General features: G+C 37.2%; 5 protein-coding genes across 7 annotated transcripts; 1 reads left to right on the top strand and 4 right to left on the bottom strand.

Moving 5' to 3' along the window:
- Positions 1–3,673: 3,673 nt before the first annotated feature.
- LOC130499977 (uncharacterized) lies at positions 3,674–8,052 on the bottom strand. The gene is made up of 4 exons (XM_056994626.1): positions 5,303–8,052; positions 4,673–5,216; positions 4,497–4,596; positions 3,674–4,418 (listed from the first exon to the last, which is right to left on the bottom strand). Exons 1-4 carry the CDS (start codon positions 7,431–7,433, stop codon positions 3,738–3,740), a joined length of 3,456 nt encoding a protein of 1,151 aa, XP_056850606.1. The 5' UTR covers positions 7,434–8,052; the 3' UTR covers positions 3,674–3,737.
- Positions 8,053–8,349: 297 nt separating this feature from the next.
- LOC108843675 (putative sucrose transport protein SUC6) lies at positions 8,350–10,153 on the bottom strand. 2 transcript variants are annotated; one of them, XM_018616929.2, is made up of 3 exons: positions 8,832–10,153; positions 8,675–8,738; positions 8,350–8,586 (listed from the first exon to the last, which is right to left on the bottom strand). In XM_018616929.2, exons 1-3 carry the CDS (start codon positions 10,077–10,079, stop codon positions 8,417–8,419), a joined length of 1,482 nt encoding a protein of 493 aa, XP_018472431.2. In that variant the 5' UTR covers positions 10,080–10,153; the 3' UTR covers positions 8,350–8,416. The 2 variants fall into 2 exon arrangements, with proteins under 2 accessions (XP_018472431.2, XP_056850624.1); XM_056994644.1 differs by having other exon boundaries at positions 8,350–8,738.
- Positions 10,154–13,375: 3,222 nt separating this feature from the next.
- LOC108843676 (transcription factor MYB1R1) lies at positions 13,376–14,717 on the top strand. 2 transcript variants are annotated; one of them, XM_018616930.2, is made up of 3 exons: positions 13,376–13,708; positions 13,812–14,023; positions 14,136–14,717. In XM_018616930.2, exons 1-3 carry the CDS (start codon positions 13,459–13,461, stop codon positions 14,430–14,432), a joined length of 759 nt encoding a protein of 252 aa, XP_018472432.2. In that variant the 5' UTR covers positions 13,376–13,458; the 3' UTR covers positions 14,433–14,717. The 2 variants fall into 2 exon arrangements, with proteins under 2 accessions (XP_018472432.2, XP_018472433.2); XM_018616931.2 differs by having other exon boundaries at positions 13,815–14,023.
- A 1,650-nt stretch (positions 14,718–16,367) lies between these two features.
- On the bottom strand, positions 16,368–21,485 carry LOC108843673 (boron transporter 4). Its single transcript, XM_056994631.1, has 14 exons — positions 21,380–21,485; positions 20,541–20,742; positions 20,315–20,397; positions 19,870–20,062; positions 19,638–19,776; positions 18,707–18,872; positions 18,458–18,624; positions 18,190–18,363; positions 18,026–18,121; positions 17,833–17,949; positions 17,417–17,754; positions 17,057–17,336; positions 16,752–16,871; positions 16,368–16,657 (listed from the first exon to the last, which is right to left on the bottom strand). Exons 2-14 carry the CDS (start codon positions 20,657–20,659, stop codon positions 16,598–16,600), a joined length of 2,052 nt encoding a protein of 683 aa, XP_056850611.1. The 5' UTR covers positions 20,660–20,742; positions 21,380–21,485; the 3' UTR covers positions 16,368–16,597.
- A 3,827-nt stretch (positions 21,486–25,312) lies between these two features.
- LOC108841561 (uncharacterized) lies at positions 25,313–26,260 on the bottom strand. Its single transcript, XM_018614313.2, has 2 exons — positions 26,016–26,260; positions 25,313–25,838 (listed from the first exon to the last, which is right to left on the bottom strand). The coding sequence occupies exons 1-2, from the start codon at positions 26,154–26,156 to the stop codon at positions 25,395–25,397; spliced, it is 585 nt and encodes a 194-aa protein (XP_018469815.1). The 5' UTR covers positions 26,157–26,260; the 3' UTR covers positions 25,313–25,394.
- Between the last annotated feature and the right edge of the window lie 501 nt (positions 26,261–26,761).

The following is a 26,761-nucleotide window of genomic DNA, read 5'->3' on the forward strand; positions in this document are numbered from 1 at the left end:
CCCGCAAACCCATGCCTACTTGATAAAGACTGAAGACAGTATCCTCCCTTTTTACTCTCCTTCCCTCTCACCTTTTATTATTTTGTTAGAAAGCAAAGTTAGTGGCGGAGCTAGCAAACAATTTCGTAGGGGGCAAAATAATAATTATAAACAGATTTATTACTAAATTATTAAATTATTTTTATTGCATTAAAATATATAAATTCATTATACGATATAGTTTACATGTAAAACTAAAGTTCTATAAAGTGTTGACTATAATTAAAAAAATAAAAAAAAAAATGGTATGGTATGAAAAATATATATATTTTAGATTATAAAAATGGCTTTCCTTAAATTTTGGGACAAAAAATGATAGAAGTAATAAATCAAAACGAAATTAGAAAAGATTGTTTTCACTCATAGTATAAATAGATAATTACTAAAAGAAAATATTATATTTTAGAGCAAAGCTATATCACATGTCTCTAAACACAACAACACACCATATCAATAGATAAAGTAGAGGCAGTCCAGCATCATTTTTCGGCTACTTTTTCATTCGGTGGTTAGTCGCCTTTCAAATGTTTCGAACTGTAAAAACTGAGTGAAGAAAGGGAAGAGTCTCGTTCACTAGTTCCCATTGTGGCTTCAGCTGCTATAAAGCAAGCTACGATAGCTGCTAAGATAGCTGCTAAGCGGAATGGAGAGACCTTGCTTGTACTTTCCTGGGACAGTAGTGTGCACTACAAGAAAACATATTATTTACCAGGGCGATATTCGTTGTAAATTCGTTGTAAAAGGGGGATTACGACGAATTTACCTCGAAAAACGATTCGTTGTTATTCGTCCGTCGTAAAAGAAGATTCGTCGTAAACGCCACGTAACGGTTACGAGTTAATGAATTCGTCGTAAAGGCGAATGAAAGCATTCGTCGTAATGTCCACGTAAACACTCGTTGTAACTAACTCGTAAAGATTCGTCGTAAAGCAGTTGTAAAGATTTCGATGTAAAATACACGTAAATGTTCGATGTAAATTCGTTGTAAAATTTACGACGACCTTACATCTCCTTCGTTGTAAACTCGATGTAATTGTTTACATCGTATTTACGAGTACTTCGATGTAAATTCGTCGTAAAGTTTACAACAAATAATAAAAAAACAATTGTTTAGAAAATAAATATTCCATAAATAAAATTTAAGTTTTAATATTTTACAAAACAAAATTATAAAAATAAAAAAATCTACGGGAGAGATACATCATCAAAGTAGTCGGTCCCGCTCGGTCCCTCTCCGCTCGTTCCCGCTCCCACTGGATCGGTAGATTCGGGATCCCGTTGTTGCATCCCGAGAGCTTCTCGTCTGGCCGCCAACGCTCTCTGCATGGTCGGGTTCCCCATCGCCATAATATCCAACAGGTTCTCGAGAGAGTCTAAACGCTCCTGCTGGGTATCCAATCGAGCCTGCATCTGAGAAGTCTCTTGGGCCCGTCTAGAAGAGTAAGACGAAGTCGCCCTTGCGACTTCGTTGACAGAACCGATTCCCACCGTCCGGCCCTTCTTTCTTGGAGCGACCTACAAAAAATAATATTAAATAGTTAATATTGTTGAAATAGTAAAATTAATTTAAACTAAAGCTTTTAAATTTTACCTCCTCGAAGATCCTGTCGACCTCTTCCGTCGTCAATTTGACGGGTAATCCATCTGGAGACTGCTGGGTGAGTTGCGTCTCCCGCTCATCAACCCGAGCAGCCACAGTGTTGAAGAGCTTCTCGGATGCAGGATCAACAAAAGTCCCGTCCGGTTTGGCGTGAGTCATCTTGAAGAGGTCGGACAAAGATGGCATGACTCCGGTCTTCTCAAACTACAAAAACCAATAATAAAATATTAAAAATTGAAATTCAAAGTTATTAATAAAATAAATATTACAACTAAAACTTACAGCGTCGAGACGGATCCCGGCATGAGGTTTTTGCCCGGTGGTATGGAGCATAGGCAAATTCCCGTCTTTATCCTTGGTCCTACGGGAAGCGGAGCAGGAGTTGGCCTTCCGGATTGAGCTGGGTAGCTTCCAAAAGGCGATGAGGCCATCCCATACCTCCTTGGTGACCCCAGTGGGCTTCCCGTCATAGCCGTAGATCTCCCACTTATCCTTCCAATCCGAGACCGTGTTGGCAAGGCGAGTCTTCGCCTTTGCCTCGAATTCCTTCTTCACCATTTCGGTGATTCCTAAGGACCAATTCCACTTTTGCTGAAACAAACAAAATTATGAAACCATTAATAATTAATTATTAATAATTAATAAAAATAATAAAATTAAATATAAAAAAGAAAATTGAAAAATTACCGCAAACTGTTTAAACCAAGTGGTCTTGACGTGATCTGGAGTCAAACTCCAGTTTGGATAAGCTCCGTCGAGGTATCCCTTCATCGTCTTTGAAACGCTCCGGGAAACACGGTTGTTGGCCCCAAACCTGCAAATTGAACCAACTTGTTAATAAAATATATAAAAATGATTTGAAATTTTCAAATTATAAATTTACTTACCAATAAGTACCCGGCGGTCTATCGGGGTCCAAAACGTCCATACCCTCCCGTCCAGGCGCGGAAAGCAAATCCTCCACTGTATATCTTGCGTATGGTGCATGAGGAGGCACCCGCAAGTCTGGATGAACATCTACCCCTGGAATGGGCTCCTGCGGAGCTGCTGGTGGAGGAGGTGGAGCCATCTGAGCTGCTGGTGGCGGAGGTGGAGCCATGTGAGGTGCGGGAGGAGGACTCCAAACTCTCTGAGATGTCTGAGAGTCCGGAACGGCATCAGAAGATGCTCGGCCGCCGGAAGAAGAAGACGTCCCGGCACCGTCGCCAAACATCTCATCATAAGTCGGTGGTGGTTTTTTCCTAGGAGCCATGATCTACATTATTTAAAAAAAAAATAATTAAAAATCACAACACTATTAATTAATTATTTTTAAAAAAAATTCTCTATACTAACCACCTAAACTAATTTCCTAAACTAATTCTCTAAACTAATTCCCTATACTAACCACCTAAACTAATTATAAAAAAAAACTAACTAGAGAGAGAGAGAGAGAGGAGTTACCTTAGAGAGAGAGAGAGATTTGTGAGGAATGAACGAGGAAGCCTCGTTCAGAGGCGTTGCATATATAAAGAAAACACGTTCCTCGTAAATTCGTCGTAAATTTACGAGGAATATACCAGGCCCGCGTTTTTGGGTTTACGACGAAAGTACCAGGCCCGCGTTTTTGGGTTTACGACGAAAGTACCAGGCCCGCGTTTTTGGGTTTACGAGGAATATACCAGGCCCGTCTTTCTGTTTACGACGAATTTACTAGAACACGTGCTTTCAGTAATTACGACGAATGTACCAGGCACGCTTTTTTTGTTTACGACGTGTTTACAACGAATCTTTGAAACCACAAATCAAATCCCTAAACCCCGATTCATGGTTTACAACGAAGTTACGACGAACCTAAACTTTACGAGGAAATTACCAGGCCCGCGTTTTTTTTTACAACGAAATTACAACGAAATATGTGAAACCCCGAAAATCAAAATCCCTAAACCCCAAACTTACATATCTATACTTTCATATCTTCTACACATTCAACCTCTTTTTCCAACTGAAACCATAAACTCCAAATTTTTTTAAAATGCATATTATATAAAATAGAATTTGATACACATATGAAAATAAGATCTTCTAATAAAAATCAACATTTGTTACATATTTTACATCATGAAGAATCGTTTGAGTTCTCATCAACATCACTACAATGATCATCATCGCTTCTATCGAACTCATCTTCACGTGCTTCATCCGTCACATCTTCGGGAAGATCTTCATATTGACGGTTATCCGGGTCGATCAAAAGAATTTCATCAGTTTGTTGATCAGGTACCTCAACTTCATTGATTGCATCTTCTTCTTGCAAAGGTGGTTCTTCTCCAGCAACAATCCGTCCACGAGGTGTTATTTTGATAGCAGTTAACCAATTTATCCCAGAACTTCGAAGGCGAGGGTATGGAAGGAAGCTAACTTGTTCGGCTTGGGAAGCTAAGATGAAAGGCTCGAATTTGTTATATCTTCTCCCAGAATGGATATCCACAACACCAAATTTGTTAAACCGAACACCACGGTTCTCCACCGGGTCGAACCACTCGCATTTGAAGAGGACACATTTTAGCTTCAACAACCCTGGAAATTCCACTTCAATAATCTCTTGCAAGATCCCGTAAAAGTCTGTTTCACCTTTCACACATATCCCGTAGTTGCTTGTTGCCCGACGTCTCCCATACTCATATGTATGAAAAGTGAAACCTCGTGTGAAGTACATAGATGATGTGGTGACCTTTGCTACTGGACCTTGGATCAAATCATGAAACCATACAGGATAATATGGATCGTCATAATCAACCTACAAATTAATACATCACTGTTAGAATTTTACATTAATAATAATAGTACCAAAGATTACTTAATATGTTAATATTACCTGTCCTTTTAACCACTTGACAAAGTGCTTATCTTTCCTTGCATCCACCTCGGTTCCGGATATTCCTGGTATTGCTTCTTCAACTTGAGATACAAACAAGCTGCAAATTAAACAAATGCATCATATCATATAATTAATTAACATCATATCATATAATACACATGAATATTATTTACCTTTCAAAAGAACGCATCACAGCATCCTCGCAGTTGAGCAGAATATAAGTGTGGGCACTATGCTTATCCTCATCACTGGACCACCATACTTCTCTCAGTTTACCACCAAACCGTCCAATTTGGCAGAAAATGTCAGGAACACCGTCTACTGCATAAGATTGTGGTACTCCACCATCATCATATCTTCTAGGAACTCTTTTCCTCGTACGAACCGTTGAAGCAAAGTAGTATGATGTGAAGTTAGATGTTTCTGCTGTCAAACTTCCAGCCACAATCGAACCTTCCACCTTTGCAAGATTTCTTGCTTTCCCCTTCAAATGTTTCATAGAGCGCTCATATGGATACATCCATCCATTGTGAACAGGTCCGCGAAGTAATGCTTCGTACGGGAGGTGGACAACTAGATGTTCCATGACGTCAAAAAATGATGGAGGAAATATTTTCTCTAGGTTGCACACTATGATCGGGATGTTCTCATGAAGTTGTTCGATGACTTCTTCCTTGAACGTACGTGTGCTAAGGTCTCTGAAGAAAGCTCCGATCGCTGCATATTGCAAATATAACTCAAATTAGTAACATTTCATAGTATATATATATATATATATATGTATATTATTAATTAATATTTACCTGCAAGTGCTTCATGTACATTTGTTGGAAGGAGCTCAGCAAAAGCGAATGGAAGTAGTCGTTGCATAAACACATGACAATCATGACTCTTCATTCCTGAGAACTTTTGACCTCGTTCAACACATCTTGACAGATTTGAAACGTAACCATCAGGAAACTTCACTTCTGATGCAACCCAGTCAAACAAAGTTGACTTCGCTTCTGATGACAATCGAAAGATGGGAACAGGAACATTTCCATTGCTCTTGATATGTAACTCACTTCTTGAGCAAATATCGGGTAAGTCCATCCTTGACTTTTTGTTATCTTTTGTCTTTCCTGGGACGTTCAGTATTGTATTCATGATGTTGTCAAAAAAGTTCTTCTCTATATGCATCACATCCAGGTTGTGGCGTAAAAGAAGATCTTTCCAGTAAGGTAGCTCCCAAAATATACTTTTCTTATGCCAATTGTGAGAAACCCCATACCCATCAGGCATATTACCAGGAACATGCCAGTTTCCTCCTTGCTTCACAGTTTTCTGAGCTCCGTAATAATCAATGTCCTCCTCGATCTGCTGGCCTGTGAGATATGGAGGAGGACTGTCTCTGACAACTTTGTTTTTCCTAAACAATGTCTTATTTCTTCTGTAAGGATGGGCAACAGGAAGAAATCGACGATGACAATCAAACCAACAACTCTTTCTACCATTCTTCAGTTGAAAAGCATCCGTAGATCCATGACAATATGGACAAGATAGCCTTCCATGAGTTGTCCAGCCAGACAACATTCCATAAGCAGGAAAGTCACTTATCGTCCACAGCAGAACTGCTCGCATCGTAAAATTGGTTTTCGTGGAACAATCATAAGTTCTTACCCCTTCTGACCACAACTCCTTTAGCTCCTGTATCAGTGGTTGAAGAAATACATCCAACGACCGTTTTGGATGCTTCGGCCCAGGGATTAATATGGTCAAGAATAGAAATTCTTGTTCCATGCACATATCCGGCGGCAGGTTGTACGGCGTAAGAATAACTGGCCACAAAGAATACTGTCTCCCAGACATACCAAATGGACTAAATCCATCGGTGCATAACCCAAGATAGACATTCCGAATATTTTCAGCGAAATCTGGGTATACCTTGTTGAAATGTTTCCACGCCCTTGCATCTGATGGGTGAGCGACCTCGCCATCCTTCTGGACATGTTCAGCATGCCACCTCATCCATGCAGCAGTCCTCTCCGATTGGTATAATCTTTTTAACCTGTCTTTAATGGGTAGGTACCACATCCTTTGGTACGGTACCCTATTCCTCCCACGTCCTTGCGGCTTGAATCGTGGTTTCTTGCAGAATCGACACTCTTCTAACTTCTCATCATCCTTCCAGTAGATCATGCAGTTGTCGATGCAAACATCTATCATCTCCGAAGGCAACCCAAGACTATAAACCAATTTCTGAATCTCATAATAAGATTCAGCTGACACGTTGTCTTCTGGCAAATACTCTTTGAACAACTCCGCCCAAGCATCCATGCAATTCTCAGGTAAATTATGATCCGTTTTAATGTTCATCATCCTAGCTGCTAGAGACAATTTAGAGAGACCTTCTCTACAACCAGTGTAGATTGGTTGATTTGCAGCATCTAACATTTCATAAAACCTTTTTGCATCCAAATTAGGTTCTTCTACATTTCCAGTTTCATGAGCTATTGTAGTAGTTGTTTCTAAAAATGCATCAGTAATCATGTCTTGAACCCTATCATGATCTACCATCTGCTCCTCCTGATGATAACTAGATTCATTATGCAAATGATTCGGTTCTTCACTATTACCAGCAGCTTCAAAATTATTACTACTACTAGCTTCATTTCCACCATAACCCTCCCCATGTTGATACCAAATATAATATTGTGGTGTAAATCCTCTGTTTAGTAAGTGCTTCCATACAGTTTCACTACGAGCAAATTTTGAATTCTTGCATTTCCGACAAGGGCAGAACATCTTACCGCTTTCCTGCGTGATCGGTGTACAGCCCGCCTGGTGCATGAATGTCTCTAGCCCGCTTAGAAATGCATCCGTCACTCTACCGGAATCATCTTTATGCGAATACATCCAACTTCGTAACTCGTAAATATTGAAGCCATCAGCCATTTGTTTTTCTTTTTTCTGGTTTTTTTCTTTGATTTCGTTTGTGTGTTATTTGAATTGAGAAATGATCATATATATAGACGATTTTCGTAAGTGGTAGGTGAAGGTATAACATGGATTTTACAACGAAATGTTTTACTTTGCTTTTACATCGTTTTTACATCTTATTTACAACGAATTTACAACGAAGTTAGTTTATTTTGAACCCCACTATATGCACGTTTTCACCAAAAGTAACGGTCACATGATTCCTCGTAAATGGCTTGTATATTTACAATGAGTTTACGACGAATTGGTCTTTCCACGTAAATCACTCGTAAATTTACAATGATTTTACAACGAAGTTAGTTACTTTAAACCACACTATATGCACGTTTTCACCAAAACTAACGGTTACATGATTCGTCGTAAATGACTTGTATATTTACAATGAGTTTACGACGAATTGGGCTTTCCACGTAAAAGCCTTGTAAAATTACATTGGGTTTACGACGAAACGTTTTCGTTGTAACTTTACAACGAATTTACGACGAATATTTATTTACTCGTAACATCGTCGTAAACACCATGTAAATTTACGAGGAAATAATTTCCTCGTAACGAGTCGTCGTTATAGACGCGTTTTCTTGTAGTGGTGGTCTTTAGCTAAGCGATGAGTGGAGCGTTGCCTTTGGTGGCTGCACTAGACTCTGCTGGATAGAATGTCTCTTTATCTTTTCTGACTTAGCATATATGTGTTACATTGTTTGTTTAATATATCGTCCAAGTTTTTAACCAACTAAAAGTCGTTTAGCCTGATCATTATCCAACATTTTCTCAAACACTTTAGTACTTCAACAAATCAATAGTTCATACCAAAAATATGTATAATTAAAAAGGTTTTGTTTGACAGACAGAAACATAATTCAAACTTGGCCTAATAACTCTTTCTTGCTCTATAGGTGTATCAAAATATTAGAGAGCCACATGACCAGACATAGATTTAATCAAGGTAGAACAGTGATTGCCACTACACCACTGATTGCAGCTGCAATTGCTCCGACCACAAATCCTGGTAGGTTTCCACCTCCGAACCACGAATCGAACTGTCCAGCTCCAAACGACACCACCAATTGTGGTATCACGATTGCCAAATTTAGAACTCCCAGTGAAAGGCCTAAATATGTTGTTGGTACATGGTAAGGTTGATAATGCTTGACCAAAACCCATCAATAATTCAAAAAGAATCGATGAAAAAAAAATACCTTGGCCTGCACCGGAGTTGCTTGAGATTATGGAAGCTAGTGCAAACGGAATACTGAACGTAACCTATAGTAATTACGAACAAAATAAATAAATGTGATATTTTATAAGAGTAACAAAATAAAAAGAGTGAGAGGAGGAGATAAGATAGTTACTTACAGCAAGCGGAATACCAAGAATAGCAAATAGAGTCAATGCACCAGCTCTAATACCATCGGTCGGACCGGCCAATTCACCGGCGGTTTTCCTGTGAGCATCGGCATACTTTGTAACCAAAACCGTCATGGCCAAACACACCGCGAGGATGAAATTCACAACTCCCCAGAGCCGTTTAGCACCACCCATTTTCCGTCCAATCCATTCAATACCAAGCGACATGAATCCAAGAACGATGGCATTTATCATCAGTCCCAACGCACCGGCGTGCACTCCTTGGTTGTAAAGCTTCTTCAAACCATCGTTCCCGCTCGAGTCTCCACCGTACACCTCACGACCCATCCAATCGGTATCGAACAGAAGAAAAGGGAACCATGCGATCCAGTTTAGGGCAGTGACGATAATCAGCATCCACATGGGACGTTCCATCACCTTGAAGGCTCCGATGATCTCCCCGAAGAAGGGTGTCTTCACATCGAGGTCTTCCTTTTCCGGTGACCATTGCTTGTCTTTAACGTACCAGAGCGATGATATGGTTACAAACAAGAGTAAAACGATGGAGAGGAAGAAACAGCTCTTGAGATTCGCGCAGTAGATATCGCACGCCCTAGTCATCGTGAAGGGAAACATCTTGTGTAGGTTGGTGTAAGAACCCGCCGCGTATCCCAATATGTTCCCAACCGCCATGAAGAACGAGAAAAACGCGTTTGCGGTCCGCGTTTTCCTCGCGTCTCCCGCGGCTAAATCGGCTAAGAAAGCGCGGCAAGGGCCTTGGAGAGTGTTGTTCGCCACGTCGAGGATCGAGAACCCGAGAGCGAAGAACCATATGGCACGCACCTTAACCTTGTCCTCTAGTCTGTCTCCTGCTACTTGTCCGAGATCAGCGGCGTAACCGATCAGTAAACCAGCGACTATGACGAGGACAGCTCCGGAAGCGATGAAAGGACGCCGACGACCGAACCTCGACGTGCATCGGTCGCTGTAGTAACCGACGGTCGGCTGGACGAGCATCCCGGAGATGGGACCGCATAGCCAGATGAGAGAAGACCACTTGTGTGGGATGCCGAGGAGCTGCACGTAGGGAGTCATAAGAGATAGCTGTAAGGCCCATCCGAACTGTACGCCGGCGGCGATCGAAGACACAGATATCATCTTTCTGAGCGGCGACGGTTCGCCGAGCTCCGACGTGGATTGTGTCTTTGGAACCATAGCAGCATCGTTCGCGGGTGTTTCTGGTTGGAGGGGACTCATGTCGACTGACTCGCAAACTTGTTTGATTATTATTGTTTTTTGTTTGTTTGTGATGAGGAGATTATAGAATGGAAGTTATTATATATGCATGGTGAGATGTTGATTTTTATCTATTATTGGATTGTTCTCTATAACTGAATATCTGTTTTGGATTTGGGAAATAGCTGTTATGGGAAATGGATATTTGTAATGTATGTAATCTGTATGAACTGAACTGTACTAACAAAAATTAGTTTAAATTAATCCATATCCGTAACAATCTTTTGACACGTCGTAGACACTAAAGAAAGATTTTAGTTATTATGGGCTTTGAAAACATTGAAGCTCCCTCTCCATTCTCATCGATCTTTAATCACTACAATCATCAAGTCCTTGAAACGATGAAGACAAAGGAACTGGGTCACCACCACGTTGCTGCTGGAAAAGTCACTTCTCCGCTGTTACTAGTAGACTGCTGCTCATACTTGGGTCCTGCAACCAGGGCAAACTCCAGTGTCTTCGTTGATCTTCTTGTAGCAGAAGAGACACATCTTATACCCGCAAGAAGAACATGGTTCGAAGCGTAGATCAGTTTCATCCATCTTTTCATCGCAAAGGGAACAGTGGTCATCTTCTTTGTTCTGATCATCATCACTAGACTCTTTAGTGAAGGTTCTTTGGTCTTTGCAGTAGTAGTAGAAGTAGACTTGTTCTCATCATCACTCTGGCTTGGATCTTATTCTTTAAACATCATGCTCAGCGCATCGCTGTAATCATCATTCGCATCAACAAAAGCTTCTTCCTCCTCTTCTTTAAACATCATGCTCAAGGCATCGCTGTAATCCTCATCTTCATCTACGTTTTCTCTCTTCCCTAACATCATTCATAAGCAATTACATCAAGATTCGTTCGCAAAGAGTGATCAAGAACTGCAAAATGAAATCAAGTTTCTACACGTCCATACATACATTGACCGCAACGAGCACCATCAACCTTGCAATGTTTCAGCTTCCTTAACAGATTCGCCTGCAAGAACTCTCCCATGACGACTTGCAACAAGAAAAAATTCAAGAATCACGATGAAACTACGATCCATGAAAGCTCACCTTTCGTTTCTCCAAGACATCTGTCGAGATCGGAGAGCCACGAGAGAGTTGAGAGTCTGTGTTCGAATCAGCAACCATGACTATCTCTCTCTTCTTTTGGAGCAGAGAAAGAGAGAAAGAGAGAAAGAAAGAACACCGACGCACTCGCGTGCGCACACACACAGAGAGTAGTGTAGAAGAAGAAGCTTGCTCTGCTACGTTCCTTGTAACCCAAGCCTCTCTCTGACTCTGTGACTGTGTGTGTATCATATATAAACCCGGTATGCTCATTCAAAAAAATAACCCGGTTTGAGTGTGCATTCACGTAGGTTTACTCCGGTTTGATTGTGTATTCACGTAGCTTTAAATTACGCCTGCTGATTTTTGAATTGTCATTATTATGGGTAAAACGACGTCGGGTCGCTGGAAAGTGAGGTGGTATATGGTTTTTTCCCTACCGGTTCAACCTTGCACTGCAAGGCATATACTGAGTTTTTCCATTATTATTATTTTTTTGCCTAAGTTTTTCCATTGCTATTACCAGGTACTTCTCCTATCGTACTATAAATATAGGACCATATTATTTTATTTCTATTATATTTTAAAATATTTTTACATAATATTAAAGTGCTATAATAATATGTTGTGGTGGCGCCAAGCAGTTGTGTCAGCCTCTGATAGCCAGAAGAGGCTGTAGAGGAAGATAAATGGTCATCTTAATTAGTTTACATGCAGAAGCAATGTTACAAACTGCCAACTAATCAGCCAACTAATTCTTCCCTTTTTATGGAATCGTTAGTCAGACCAATGATTTTGCAGCCATACATAGGTTTATTGGTTTGTCATTCATCTGTCTTTCTGGTTAGTGGTTACTAAGGCCGTGTGGGATTTTTGGAACAAACATTTCTTAAAAACCTTAATAATATTTTCATAGTTTTGGTGTTTGTATTGTAAAAAGTCTACAAAATTTTGGATATTAAAGATTCAAAGTCGTTGCTTCATTAGGCTTTGCACAGATCCGGCCTGATCTAAATGCTTATATATTAAAACATTAGTTACAAATGCAGAGGGTCTATCAGTCAATAGTCTCCAGTTGAAGCTCTAGTGTTTTCTTATGACCTCATCTGATTCTCTGTCGCTATCTTCAAATCTAACTTATTGCACACCAATGACCCCCATTGGTCTGAGTTTAAATTGGAACACAACAACTCCACCCAGAATAAAAAAGAAACTGGTCATCGTGCAAGACTCATCTTCTTCTCCTCTCTCTGTATATCTCGTATATGTGTATATTTTCTGATTTAGGAAACGTCACAACAAGCTATTCATTCAAATTGGTAAAAAAAAAACAAAGTAGATAGGAAAGCTCTTCCTTTAGTGCTTCACACACTACACTTAGGTCTCCACTTTGTCTGCATACAAGTGGTGGCTTTGCTTTCCAACCGATGTTAGTGCCTTGTTTGTTCCTCTTGCCTTCCAAAACAATGGGTATATGATTCTTCCAAAAACTATGGGTACACATTTAAAAACAAAATTCCTATAAAATCTCTAAAATTAAATAAGTAATGACATTATATAGATGCGATCATTTGCTTATAAGACAAAATCACATCTAAACGCTCCTCTCGAAATAATTCACAGTATTTTATAGTCGAACTAGTTCCTAACACTAAGACTAATTTTGGACGAGGAATTTGACTAACATATCATATTTTTAGTTTAAATATCATTTTTGGTTTATAAACTTCATATATTACTGTCTAAGTAAGTTTCCTGATATTATTGTACGTTTGTATGTTGAAATCGAAGTTATAAAATTTGAAAAGGAACTTAAAAAAAAAAAAATTGAAAAGGAATTACTTGTAACGTCTTTTAAGAAAATTTACTCATAGATCGACAAGATATAGTTCTTTATAAAATAAAGTACAATGGTTTCGCTGTAAAATGATGGAGTATTATAAGAGCAGAGTACACAGAATCATTTCAGAAGGTCACTATTTTTCTAAGATCAAGTTGCATGCGCTTAGGAGGGGACATTGAGTTGACCAGATTGGTATAGTACACTATAAAGCACTATCGATGTAATTGTATTTAATGCATGAAACTAATAAATACAAAAGCAGACGAATAAAAATTAGCCACGTGGCATATGATACCATCATAGCAGCTACAACATGTAATTGTTTAACAAGGAACCACCTGCCTTTTGGCTTATAAAACTCCTCAAGAAGGCATTTCACACACACACCACTCCATTGCTATTGCTCTGTACTTTTGATTCCTCAAAGTGAAAGAGGGAGCGCGTGGAATATATCATGGCTGACGGTACTAACACCTTCGCGTGCGGCGTAAGTAAAGTGATTATGCTGTTCGGTTTTAGGGTCGTGCTTGATCCTATGAGAAAGAGCGTTAGTTTGAACAATTTGTCTGAGTATGAGAATACTGAGGTCACCTTAAAGATCGTTGGAGAGGATGGAGATGGACAAGACAAGAACAAAACATCCTCCTGTTACGCCTCGGCTGATGACGCTGTTCCGGTTTCTTCTAATCGTGAGAGGAAACGAGGTACTTTCCAAATCTGTTTCTAATCTTTAAATATGTTTTGAGCATTGGACTGAAAAGAAAAAAACAGAGTTTGTATGTTCTTTGTTTTTTTTTTTTGTAACAGGAGTTCCATGGACTGAGGAAGAGCACAAGCTGTTCCTGCTTGGTCTGGAGAAAGTAGGAAAAGGAAATTGGAAAGGAATCTCCAAGAACTTTGTCAAGAGCAGGACGTCTACGCAAGTTGCTAGTCATGCTCAGAAATACTTTCTCCGGCGAAGTAATCTCAACCGTCGCCGCCGGAGAAGATCTAGCCTTTTTGACATGACAACTGCTACGGTAATAATTCACTACTAATCCACTTGTCACACTAGTGAACTTAATTAGCAAGATGATAAAATAAGTGGTTTTAGTATATAACAAACAGATCTTGATTGGTTTTTATCATAAGGTCTTGCCCTTGGAAGAAGTGCAGGAGAACACATCACAACCATCTTCTCTTGTACCGGATGTTAACAGCTTCACTAGTCACCCAGTTATGCAAATCTTTCCTGAGTTCCCTGCACCACCATCTGGTGATAATGCATCAGGACAGTTTTCTTCTTCTAATCTCATCAACCTGGTCCCGTTTACTTTTCAAGCAAGGCCTACACCGATCTCCCTCAACCTCTCACTAGCTTCATCTACTCTTAATGAGCCATCTTCTATTTCAAGGCATTCAGCATTCAACACGATTGGAGTCGCTTGATGAAAAATCCCAGAGGTGAATCTGCTACACATACACCTTGTTTGTTTCTCTCTTGTACAGATAGGTGTTGACTTTTTTATATTTTAATCAAATTTATGTCTTTGGCTGAAAATATCTGTGGTAAAAAAAATAATAGACAGAGCAGATTGGAGAATAGGACTAAGTGGAATTTTTAGGGTTTTCATAATCTTTTATGTTTGTTCCCTTACATGTTTGGAAGTTGTTGTAATACTATATGGTCTGGTTTGTTTCATACATTTTCTCTCAGTCAAAAACATTGGCTTACTTGCTTCTCCATGTGGCCATATCAATCAATCTTTGGCGATTCATATAATAACATATCTGATTTTTTAGGATAAGGATTATTCATCATTATCTTCAATGATTCCAATAATGTCACATTTTATTGGTCACTTCCTTTACAGTGGAGCTTTTTCATTTCCCATCAAAAATCCAGATTCTTTTATATATTTTTAGCGTGGGATGATTAGGTATATTAGCTATTACGGAAGCAAATAATCTTCCAATCACAGAACATGATCTCCATTCACTAATCAACCAACCTAACAACAACATACATATGTATAAGTCAAACGTGTGTGTGTTGGCATGTCCTTAGTTAAGATTGTGTATAGTTTGTAGTATTTAGTTTTAGCATCAAGGACAATGTTATCCTCACGTCTAATCTTTAGACCCTCCCTACCCATAAATAGAAACATATCCATAAACATAATAAAAACAACCAAAGGTCATTAGCTCAAGTAGTCAAGTGTAAAAAATCATGGTCACTGTGTCAGAGATCTCCACTTCAAGTGACCGCTGGGACGAAACTAACATTACATACTATGCTATATATGGTTTCGAGGCTGGGGGAATTACGAATTTTGTTCCCCCACCTCCGGGTATTTAAGAAAAAAAACATAACAAAAAGTGTGAGAGAGACCTTTAGATAAGACAGACATGGCTAATTCAAACGGTGAAACCATCCTTCATCAGCTCAAGAAAGAGGTTTGCTTGGACAAGAAGTCACTGATAGATTTATATATGGAGTTAGATGAAGAGAAAAGTGCTTCAGCTGTTGCAGCCAACGACGCTATAGGATCACAAGGCTACAAGCCGAAAAATCCGCTATTCAAATGGAGGCTTTGCAGTACCAAAGAATGATGGATGAAACAAGCAGAGTGTGACCACGAAGCTTTACAGTCTATAAGTAATGAATTAGCGAAGAGGGAAGAGGAAGTGAAAGAGCTTGAAGCTGAACTTGAGGCTTACAGAGAGAGAGAGATATGGATGTTTAATGGATGATGAAGTTTCAAAAGAGGAGTTTCTTGAAGAACACGGTAGTGCTAAGGCAGATTACGATTGCCAAGAAACCATACCAGTCTCTGATTTTTAAGTATGTTCTTCAAATCATGAGGATAAGCCGTAAAATATCGATAAAAATGGGTCTTGTAACACTGAAGAATCAAGTTTCTTAGTACAAATGGAAAGTTGAGAGGAGTATAAGAAAAAGGTATGACTAAGAATTCTATTCTGAGGTTTGATCATTTTGTTATGTGTAATTCTGACCAAACAAGACTTTTTATCTTTGTGTTGTTGTGATGAAACTGAGAAGAGATGTAAACACAGAAAGGATAGTAAAAGAGCTTTCAGAGATCACAGAGAGGTTAAGTGCTCTTCAAACAAATGGTGAACTGACGAAACATATTGCAGGTGTTTTACATGTTAGTGAAGGAGAAGCAATTCTTTTGCAGATATCTCAAAATTTGCTCATGTTTAGTAGTTTTGTTGCTATGCCTTCAGAATCATGAACTTGTAGTTCACCATGTATATTGTTTCTTGGAGAACAAGCAAGCTCCCAACGCCTTGTCTCAACTTCAAAACATTTCATTTATTCTCAGCAACTAAAAAAATTCAGATTTGGTATATAAAATGTATAACAAAATATGAAACATTGATTCATAAATTTTAATATAAGCAAAAGAAAAAGAAAATGATAATTTTCCCTGCTCGGTTTAAGATTTATCCAGTACTTATAAAATTCTTACTACTAAAAACATTATCTTGACAAACACGTCATCTTGGGTTTATTTAAGGACACAAACCCTAATATCATCGGTCTTCTGATTCACATATACCACATGGTCATTGTGATCGTTGATAGATCACTCTCTTGGAGTATTCATGTCCCCCTCTCCTGCTTCTACTATCTCGTTGGGGTAAATCTGCATGTTAAACATATGAGTCTCTGAACATTCTTCTTTTACTAAGTTTAGATTTAACACAACAATCCACAACAAACAAACATAATAAGGTAACCTGGTGGCCTTTGTCTGGACTAAGACTAGCTGGACGGACTCTAAGCTCCCCTCTGCTCGTGGTTAACTCGTCTAAGATCTCAGCATCACACTCTAGGACGTCTCTCATCGAGCCAGTCGACTTTAAAACAATGTTAACTCATGATTATTACAAAACCAGTTATAAAATGCAGAATCAAATATAATATAAGTCTCAGGGCTATAGACAATTTAGTAAAAACAATTACTAAAAATTTTGTTTTTAACAATTTGGAACATGTATGGAACAATTTTGTTTTTAACAGGACCGGTTCCACATTGACTCACCCTGAAAGACAGCTCAAGAGGGTTCCTAGGAGTTCCAGGGATCTCCTCGTACTCAGAGGCATCGAGTTCTCGTAGATGCGCCGGTTTAAATAGCTTCGGGAGAAGGTACTGTCTGATGGCTATTAAGAGGAAGAAAGGGACCGGAAACATGATTCCGGCCACCGGAATCCACGTCACTCCGTAGCACAGTCCAAAGTAGAATATCTGTAACATTGTGAACGCAGCCATTGACTTAAACGGAACCTTCTCCACGAACGACGCATGTGCTCCCTCCAAGACCCTAGCAACAACATTCATCAAGTGATCAGGCTTTGAATGCATAAGAAACAGAGCAAAACAGAGCATTTTCAGAGCACATACTTGAATCTCCGGCTTGGTGGGACGAAGAGAAGCACTGTGCGCTCGAAGAACTGATTCCCTGGGAGGCTATCGATGGCCATGTATGCGAAATAACCCCATAGGAGAGAAGTTGGTATGAGTTTAATGGCAGGTATAGCCAACACTGCACCTGCCACTAGCAGTGACTGTAACAGGTTGCTCACTCTCTGCTCGTTGACTCTAACAGGCAAGAAAGCCTCAAGGTGCTTCTCTGGATCGAAACCACCCTCCTCACTGCTATCTCCTTCCTCGTCAGTTTTCTTCATCACTGCTTCTTTCAAATCTTGCAGCTCCATTACGTGTGTTGTGTTTGTCTGAACCTGTAGATTTAAACAAGAGCTTGCTTATGATTATGAATCTTGAAAACTTTTACTTATGGTATTGAGTGTACTACGTACAAGTGGGCTTTTGTCCATTTCTATAAAGACTTCTTGCATGTTCTCATACACTTGTGAGGAGCTTGCTCTCTTTCTCATGCTTTCTTTAGCTGTCATCACCATCTTCCTCCGGATTAGCTGCACAAAAGGTAACCACCAAATTCATAAAATGGTTCAACAAGAAGACCAGCTTGGTCTGAACATAGTACTAAACCTGTCGTTTGAGAACAGCTAGGCTTTTGGTATGCATTGGAGACTGAGGAAGGACTCCGTTGGAAGGAGGCAGACCGAGCAATCCACAGACCAAAACCTACACAGTTTTTTGGAGATTTTCAACCAAATCGGTCAAATGTTGTGAAGTGTTTTGAGAATGATTACCATGAAACCTAACAAGAGGACGTCGTAGTGATAGGCAGAAGGGTTCTTGAGGTTGAACTCCTTCTGCTGCGCGAGCTGCGCTACAACACTGTGGTCAAAGAAGTAGAGCCCTGCGATCATCAACGCGGGGATAAAACCCGCGAAAATGTAGGCCGGAGGGACTTTTCCCATGTCCTGTACACAACCAAGAACAGGTCTCAAAGAGGTTTAGATAATGAATCAATTAAGAAGATCTTTCTAAAGATGTGTAGAGTGGCTTTTTGTGTACCTTGATGGCAGTCCAATGTCCTAAAGAAGCAGAGTCCCATGGAAGAGGACTAGAGAGTCTTCTAGGGACACCAGAGGGGAGTCTTGATGGCGTACTGAAAGACAATGCAGTCCAAACCACAACCATCAGAGGAACTCCATAGTCTGCTATGAAGTTTCTGTACCATCCTTTAAAAACCAAAAAGAGTTTAAGGATGGTTTTTTGATACATAAATGGTAACCAAATCATGACAATATAACTCTCATTTACCTGTTCCATATCGCCAAGACCTAGCTTTTCTGCTCTTCAGAGCTGTGTAGAGAAGGCCAAAGGTGAAAATGAGGCCGAGTAGTCCGTTTGTGTAGAGCCACTGGAACTGATACTTCTCAAGTGTTGAGTCATCCTGTTCTGGCTTCTTAAACTCGCTCACCATTCCCTAACCATTTCATTTGAACATCTCATATGTTGATATGACAAGGTGCAGTTTCTTATTATACCTCTACTAGTTTCTTAGTGTTAAAAACATTTAAAACCGATAATAAATCTTAACATGTTTATAATTCTCAGGTTTTACTAATTATCGGATGGGGTTCGGTTAGGTTTTTTCCAGATTCGATTCGGATTGGGTTATAACTAATGTTTGAAATAGTCGAAAAATATATTTTTAAACTTCAAAAATTGACCCAAAAAATTCAAAATATATAAATTATTTACAAATCTAATTAAAATTTAGTAAAACTAACTAAATTAACAAAAAGTATTTAGATTTTTAAACCTCAAAAATTGACCCAAAAATTCAAAATATATAAATTATTTACAAATCTAATTAAAAATTAGTAAAACTATCTAAACTAACAAAAAGTATTTAAAATAATAAATAAAACTACAAACATATTTTGAATACTCTAAAATATCTAAATTACCTTAACATGTATAAAACATTAATATATTTTACTAATTTCAGATATCTTCGGATACTAGTTCGAATATCGGTCCGGTTCGGGTTATAACCAAACCCCAAAATTTTAAGTTCATAAGTTCCATTCAGATATTTTTATATAATAGTTCAGATCCGTTTTTTTTTTTTCGGTTTGGGTCTAGATAAATACTTTGGTTGGGGTAAAAAGGGCCCATGCCTAGTTTTATCTATATACCATTTTACATATAATACCATCGCAACTGAGAGTGGTTGAACTGCTACCTTTATGGTTTGTTGGATGAATAGAACGGCGATCAACATACCAAAAAGCTCACCAGCGATCCTCGTGAATCGGTTAATGATATCAGCTACGTTGAATATCGCTATTACAACCAGTAACAAAGCCGTCCACACACATACCCTTCAGGTTTTATATAACAGCCAACAAAACCATAACTATATAGCGAAATAAAAAACATTAGAAAAGTATGGAAAGAGTTCTTTTTGTTAGTACCAAGCAGCCCAAGCTAAGAAGAGTTCTTTCCCCAGTTCTGGTCTTCCTTTAGCGAAGTGGTACAAGTAAACGTACATTAAGACAGTTGGTTCTGCAACTCCAAGTATCAACAGTGGTTGTCCTCCTAGTATCGAATGTATCACTCCACATAACGCTGTTGATGTTAACGTTTCTACTGGGCTTAACACTCCATCTATACATCGTTTTCCCCAAAATAAAATAGAAAATCAATTTAAAGTTTGCTTCTCTCGTTGAATCATAGGTTGCATGCAAAAGCCAAATCGTGTGCAAAGTGCAACTTGTAGACTTTTTTGTTGCATGTGATGTGAAGACAAACCGTGAGTAATAAAAAAGATCAGAGCTACTTGAAGACTTTTGTTCCACGTGAACACAAACCGTGAATATATAAAAATCAAAGCTGGCTTGAAGACTCAAAGAAGTAGACCTGTGTCACGGCTCAGTTGCTCGCCAAAGGCAATAACCGGAAGCGCAGAGGCGAAGAAGACATATGTCGTCGGTGCTAAAATCCTACAAGCAAAATTAATAAAAAATTTGTTCCTCTTTTCTGTTAATAAGAATTTAATAATGATTAATGACACTTATAAAAAAAAATGATTAAAGAAACCAAACCAATCTTTTCAAAAAAAAAAAAAAGAAACCAAACCAAGTACCCGAAACCAGAAAGAAGACCAGCGAGCCAGTCATGCTTGTAACACAAGGCTCTTCCTCTGAGATCTGCTACGATACCTCGAAAGGGCCTCTTCGAGCTTCCCACTCTTTCTTCTTCCATCTCCTAGAATCACTCAAACTCTCTCCACAACTCTTTGTTCTCTTCAGATTTTCACCTTTGGCCTGGCCTGACCTTTTTATAATCTAACTAACCACAAAGAGGACATATATGTAACATATATAGTTATTTCTAATAACATATACCATGTGCCAACGACTAACCTGATACAATCTATATTCATATAATCTTTTGCAAAATTTTAAATGAATCCTTTATATATGTACGAGTACTGGCGTCTTCTTCCACCAGCTATGAAAAATAATGCATTTTTGGTTGAAAAAAAGGAATAACAAAATAGCCTTTCTGTGCATTTAAAAATGAAAACATAAAGAAGAAAAATGGAACTTATCAGAAAAACTTGTTCTTCTTTTTATCAAAAAAAAAAAAAACTTGTTCTTCTTTTGTGTGAATAGAAGAAAAAAAAAGCGACGTGCCCACCTCAATGGAGGATAATGCACAGAAAAGACTAAGCAAAAGTTTCTATTTATGACACAGATCTAGTTTAAGAAATCTAGCAAACGAATATGTACAAACTGAATCCAACTTGTAAATCTAACCTACATCTTTTGCTGGATCCAAAAAAAAGCAAAGATAGTTTTCCTTTAGACTTTTGTACATGTTAAGTAGCAGTTTAATATTTTTTGACATCTCACAAAAAAAAAGACAAAGAAATGAGTTGAACAAAATCAGACAGAGAAGGAGCTAATAGACAGAAGTTACCGGAGCCGACAATGTAGAGGGATTTGGGAAGATGATAATTATAGGTCAAATAGGCAACGCCGCAACGGTCTTTCTGCTCTATATAGGCGAAGCAACTACTATTATTTAGAGAAATAGCCTACTTTACACACACGTATGTTGATGGTCCTACTGCCACGTGTCAGTTACCGTTTGGCTGATTCTTACATGCTTAATGTTGTCGTCTCCTTTAACTCTCTGACCTTTTTGTCTTAGGAGACTGACAACAATTAAATGTAGGGTTTTTTATTAGTATCGCTAAATAATCCTTTTTATTAGTATTAATTACAATACAATTTTTATGATCTATGTGGTTTATTTGGAGATAAGGGAAAAAACTAACACCAGTTTTCGAGTGATTTACCAGTGGTTTATGATAATTATGTGAAAAAATCATATTCATTGTTATCGAATCATTTATATAAATTGAATTTTTTCCAGCCGTGACCGTGATGTCGATGCCGGTAGCAGTCTGTTCTTTTCTAAAATAAATGAAAGGACCTTTTTAACATAATCAAAGAAGACTTCGTTTCCCTTTACTTATTTTGTTTTTCTTGAAACTTTTTTTAAGAATATCTTCATTTTGGTGTTGTTTTATTTCCTTTAGTTCTATATTCTTTCCAATTAAAAACACAAGAAAAACTTAGAGCATATTGAATGGACGATGATTTATCCTGCATTCAACTAAAATAACTAAAATATGCACCGCACGTAGTTTATCGTCTTAAGAAGAAAAATGATATTTCGCAGCTCACTAATCTCGCACACCAAAATGGCAAGTTGCATGGTGTTCAAGCCTCAAGGTGCGATATTTCTTTCTTTTGTCCTTTTCCAAAAAAAACATGAAAAGTTAGTACAATTAAATTTCATCGTTCAATATAGATATATTCAAAATTTATTGAATTACTGAAATATTTGATATTATAAACTTTTGATGATATTATTTATATTTGTATCGTATTTGGTTTTAGTTTTAAATAATGTATCACCCGTTCTATTTTGTTACCTCATTCTTAAACTATTTTCTTTCGGATCCCGAAAACAGTTATTAGAGATCTTTTCCCTTTTGTAAGATACAGAGCTATACTTATTTCGCTTGATCCATTTCTTTTCGTTAGTTTCAACATTCCATTTTGTGTCAACATTCGCGTATCACTGAAATATATTATTCAAAATCAAAAACCTTTTTCCATCATTAGATTTCATTTCCCTTACATATTTTACTTTCCTGGTTTTATCTTTATTTTCAGTCTTTTTTAAAACTGAATCTTTGTTTTCAGTACTTTAAACTTTGCAACAAAGAAAAGCGTAAAATGTTCTCCGGGTGTTTCAAGACCACTCTTTCTCATTTGCAAGAAATTTGCAGTCCAGTTGACACACGCAATTACTGAATCTTTCTACTACATGCATACTATGGAAACATATAAAATGGTGAGCTAGAAATAATCTAATATTGATTATGACTTCGTTAAACTTTTGGTTTTGTGAAATGATGATTCAAAGCATATTCGAATATGTTGAAAATAAGATGTCTTTTTTTTTAGCAACAGAAAAGAAGATGGCTTTTAACCCATATTTAGAGATCTGAGTTTTAAAGGGTATATTATATATGAATATATTTATTTTATAGTTGATGTATGAGGTACATGCCATCCAAACAAACTTTACACTGCCTGTGTTGTCAGAAATTTCGAAATATTTTTTTTGGTAAACTTTTTAAATATAGTAATATCTCATACATCAACTATAAAATAAATATATTCATATATAACATTACAAATTTCAAAATATTATTTTATTTTCTATAATTATACAATTTGTATTACTAAAGCTTTCAAAATCTCATATACATTATTTGAGAAGTGATTTTGCTAAATGTCCTTTATACAATCAGTTTCACAAAAGAAATATGGCATGGCTACTAAAATTAATAACATGGACTTCGAAAAAATATGACATGGACTATTTCATTTAATGTTAATTTATATTTTTGGTAAACTTTTTAGAATACATCATCTATAAAATAAATATATTCATATATAACATTACAAATTTTGAATATTATTTTATTTTATTTTCTATAGTTATAAAATTTGTATTACTAAAACTTTCAAAAATTGCTACAATTTTTAAAATATTTAGATTTCTAATCGTTAAATCATTAGTTTCTTATATATCTAAATTTTTTTATAAATATTGTTTAGTTTAAATTTTTGATAGTTATACAATTTTATATCATTTATTAGTTTTATACAATTTTAATATATTTAAACAATATATATATAGATAGAAAAATACTATCTAAGATTATAATTTAAATATATACATATATATTCTTCAATATATTTTTAAATAATCATTTTATCTTAATTTAATATTTAACTAAATCAAATCTATATTTAAATATTGGTGAAAATAATAAAATATATAATATTTAGTAAACTTTACTTTTAAGTATAAATTAATTTTTGAATTTTTTTTACTGCACATGATGCAGAAAACTACCTAGTAACATTTTAAAAATCCGGCATTGTTTAGCATCTGTATATAATTTCTTTCTGACAACATGTATATCATTTTAAATTTGCAAAATCAGAGTCAAATATTCAAACATCATAATCTTACATAGAAATATATGTCAGTGACAAAAAAAAAAATATATGTTACAAAGAAAAGAAAACATTAATTTCGTCGACAACGGCCGTAGTAGGGCCGTGTCATGAGATCATTTGCATTTCATTTTCTGTGCAAAGTCTGCATTGAACAGCCAATGCAAAATTCAAGTTTTAGTTAACGATATTATTAATTAGTCGGACCTTTTGAATAAAGTAAACTTATCAGTTAGTTTAAGTTCTCACGTAAATCTCCTCACCTAATTTTATATCCGAAAACAAAAAGAACATTTGAATATCCGTTGCTAAATCTCAAGTGATAAAGGAATTAATTTGAAGGTGTGAGATCTATATTAATTACGGTAGGTTAATGTTTCTTCATATCTCTCGAGTCTTGACGGTAACAACGATCGCCGTCTCTGTGTGTTCTCGTCTGGGTTTAGGCCTTCTATAACTAGTTGTTCCTTTTGTCATTTAGCAACGTTCAAACAACTTTGATGGTCCTCAGAACATCCTCATCCATTGGTTCCTACTTAGAGTTTCTAAACATAAATATTTTGCATATATTATAGTTATTTAGCTATTTTTCTTCTTTATCTTTAACTTTTATATTATAATAATAGAAATTGAAACATTTACATGGCATAGAAAGGAAACCAATTGTAAACAAATTCCAAACCGGCTAAGTTACTAAACCGACACGGAACTGTATTTACCGCCCACCGGAAAAAAAACCCCTACCAACCATCACATCGCAAGCCTTTTTCTATAGGCTTTTTAAGTTAAAAAAGAGTTCTATATATTTCAAAGAAATAATGGACATGGGACCTTAAAAATCAAAGAAAATTCAAATGTGATAGAAAATGTAGGGAACAAAAGCATTTCTTACAGCCCATAAAGTAAACCTTAATTGTTTGACGGTTAACAGTAAGTTTATTGAGATTTTCATGATTCGCAAAAATGCTGATGGAAAGTGGTAAATTTTACCATTGGCTCTTCTCTCATGAAGATACGTCTGGATCAAATTATTCAACATTGTTTTGTCTTCTCGGTACTAACATTCATGAACTTTGATGCAGGCGGATGTTAACGGCATGAATGCCTGGTCTATGGAGAGTTAGTAGCAATGATAATACACTTGCAGAAGATGGAGAATGATGAATATTTCAGACAAGCTTTCATGTTCTTTGACAAAGATGAAAGTGGATACATCTAATCAGATGAACTAGGGAAAACTTTAACAGACGAGTTGGGTGAACCAGATACTATTTTCATTTTGTGTCAATAAGGCTTTAATAAGCTATAGTCCTTCTATAGAAACTTTATTACAAAAAAAACAATTGTACAGCAATGTTTTTAGTTGTGTTTTGTTTACAGAGGAAAACTCAATCAGCTTCTTGAAGTCCATCCAAAACAACAGAACCCACCAACAAAACAACAGCTCCAAGAGCAAAAGCACCGCCCAAAACCGCTTGAGCAACCACCAGAGTAGTTGAGTCATCAGGAATCAGCACCACGGCTACAATAGCAGCCGTCAGAGCCGGTAATGCAGCCGAGGCCAAGACAGCAGGAGATGTACCGGCTAAAGTCTCAAGGAGACTGAGAAGACCGAGCTCCTCTGCTTTGGAGAAAACACCAAGCTTCTCAAGAGATGACAACGTGACTCCCAAGTCTTCTGCTTTTGAGAGCAAGCCGGATTTCTCAACGTTGCTTAGTACTTTTCGCTTCTCCAGCTTCTTGAAAACGTCGACGTTTACTTCTTCGCTCCCTTCGAAGAATAGTCCCGCTCCGTACCATTGTTTCTTCCACTTGGCATCGTACTTGTTCACCTTTTGATTTAATAATCACAATTAAACAACTTTAAAAAGAAATATTATATATAGAACTCTAGAGAAATGACTAAAGATTATTTATGTTTCTGTAGATATAAAGTTTACTCTATAGTTTCTATCCTCAGAACCCAATAAAGGTTCATACAATCATACTATATGCAAAGTGAGAGTTACCTTTTTCTGGGGAGCCATTGAGACGACGGAGAAGGCTGCTGGTGATTTCACGGCGGAGTATGACCGACGAAAGCGAGGGAGAACGGGGTTGGAGAGGAACTGTGTTCTCGGGTGAGACGATATGGGAGCGTTGACAGACATTGGAGGAAGATCGAAGCTATGGAAAAAGGAAAAAAAATCTTTGTGGAGATGTCTTCGTGTTGTTGTTTCGACGTTCGGACACTATCTGAAAATGAAAATCTCTGAGGACAGAGAATCTGCCACGTCAGATGGGTTCTTTATGGTTTCAGCCAATCATATTCGTTAACGCTTTATCTTTGATTTTCACGCTTTTGTATAACCAGACTTCAGATTCTTGGTTGGTTATTATGGTGGCAGGAAGCAACCCAACCCAACCGGACTCAAAACCGAATTATTTAAGTCACACTTCAATATAGTTCAATCGGAGTAGATGTGGTTCACAAATTTTATATACATATAGTATATATTTCAAATTAATTATAGTAAATATAATATATTTTTTTGGTTGAATATAATATATAGTTAAAATAAAATATTAGAAATTTTGAACTATTCTTTTGTTATTTTAGTTCATAAATTTTTGATAGTTTTAATGATTTTATTCAATTAAATAATTTTAATATCTAATCCGGATATATGATCTGTTCATGGTAGAATTGTCTAATCATTGGATTGATTCGGTTTTAAAAATATCACTTAGTAAATTTACAGTTTGTTTTTGGGTT

Source organism: Raphanus sativus, chromosome 2 (assembly GCF_000801105.2).
Source record: "Raphanus sativus cultivar WK10039 chromosome 2, ASM80110v3, whole genome shotgun sequence".
In the NCBI taxonomy this organism is placed as follows: Eukaryota; Viridiplantae; Streptophyta; class Magnoliopsida; order Brassicales; family Brassicaceae; genus Raphanus; species Raphanus sativus.

Coding starts and splice junctions, on each gene's coding strand:
- LOC130499977 (XM_056994626.1), bottom strand. CDS start 7,433: ATGGCTGATGGCTTCAATATTTACGAGTTACGAAGTTGGATGTATTCG. Junction 5,217..5,302: donor TGTACATGAAGCACTTGCAG/GTAAATATTAAT, acceptor TGCAATATGCAG/CGATCGGAGCTTTCTTCAGA. Junction 4,597..4,672: donor GTGATGCGTTCTTTTGAAAG/GTAAATAATATT, acceptor TTTAATTTGCAG/CTTGTTTGTATCTCAAGTTG.
- LOC108843675 (XM_056994644.1), bottom strand. CDS start 10,079: ATGAGTCCCCTCCAACCAGAAACACCCGCGAACGATGCTGCTATGGTT. Junction 8,739..8,831: donor TTCTTGGTATTCCGCTTGCT/GTAAGTAACTAT, acceptor TAATTACTATAG/GTTACGTTCAGTATTCCGTT.
- LOC108843676 (XM_018616930.2), top strand. CDS start 13,459: ATGGCTGACGGTACTAACACCTTCGCGTGCGGCGTAAGTAAAGTGATT. Junction 13,709..13,811: donor TAATCGTGAGAGGAAACGAG/GTACTTTCCAAA, acceptor TTTTTGTAACAG/GAGTTCCATGGACTGAGGAA. Junction 14,024..14,135: donor TTGACATGACAACTGCTACG/GTAATAATTCAC, acceptor TTTTATCATAAG/GTCTTGCCCTTGGAAGAAGT.
- LOC108843673 (XM_056994631.1), bottom strand. CDS start 20,659: ATGGAAGAAGAAAGAGTGGGAAGCTCGAAGAGGCCCTTTCGAGGTATC. Junction 18,873..19,637: donor TCATCCAACAAACCATAAAG/GTAGCAGTTCAA, acceptor TGAAATGGTTAG/GGAATGGTGAGCGAGTTTAA. Junction 18,625..18,706: donor GTCTTGGCGATATGGAACAG/GTAAATGAGAGT, acceptor TGGTTTTTAAAG/GATGGTACAGAAACTTCATA.
- LOC108841561 (XM_018614313.2), bottom strand. CDS start 26,156: ATGTCTGTCAACGCTCCCATATCGTCTCACCCGAGAACACAGTTCCTC. Junction 25,839..26,015: donor CAATGGCTCCCCAGAAAAAG/GTAACTCTCACT, acceptor TTAAATCAAAAG/GTGAACAAGTACGATGCCAA.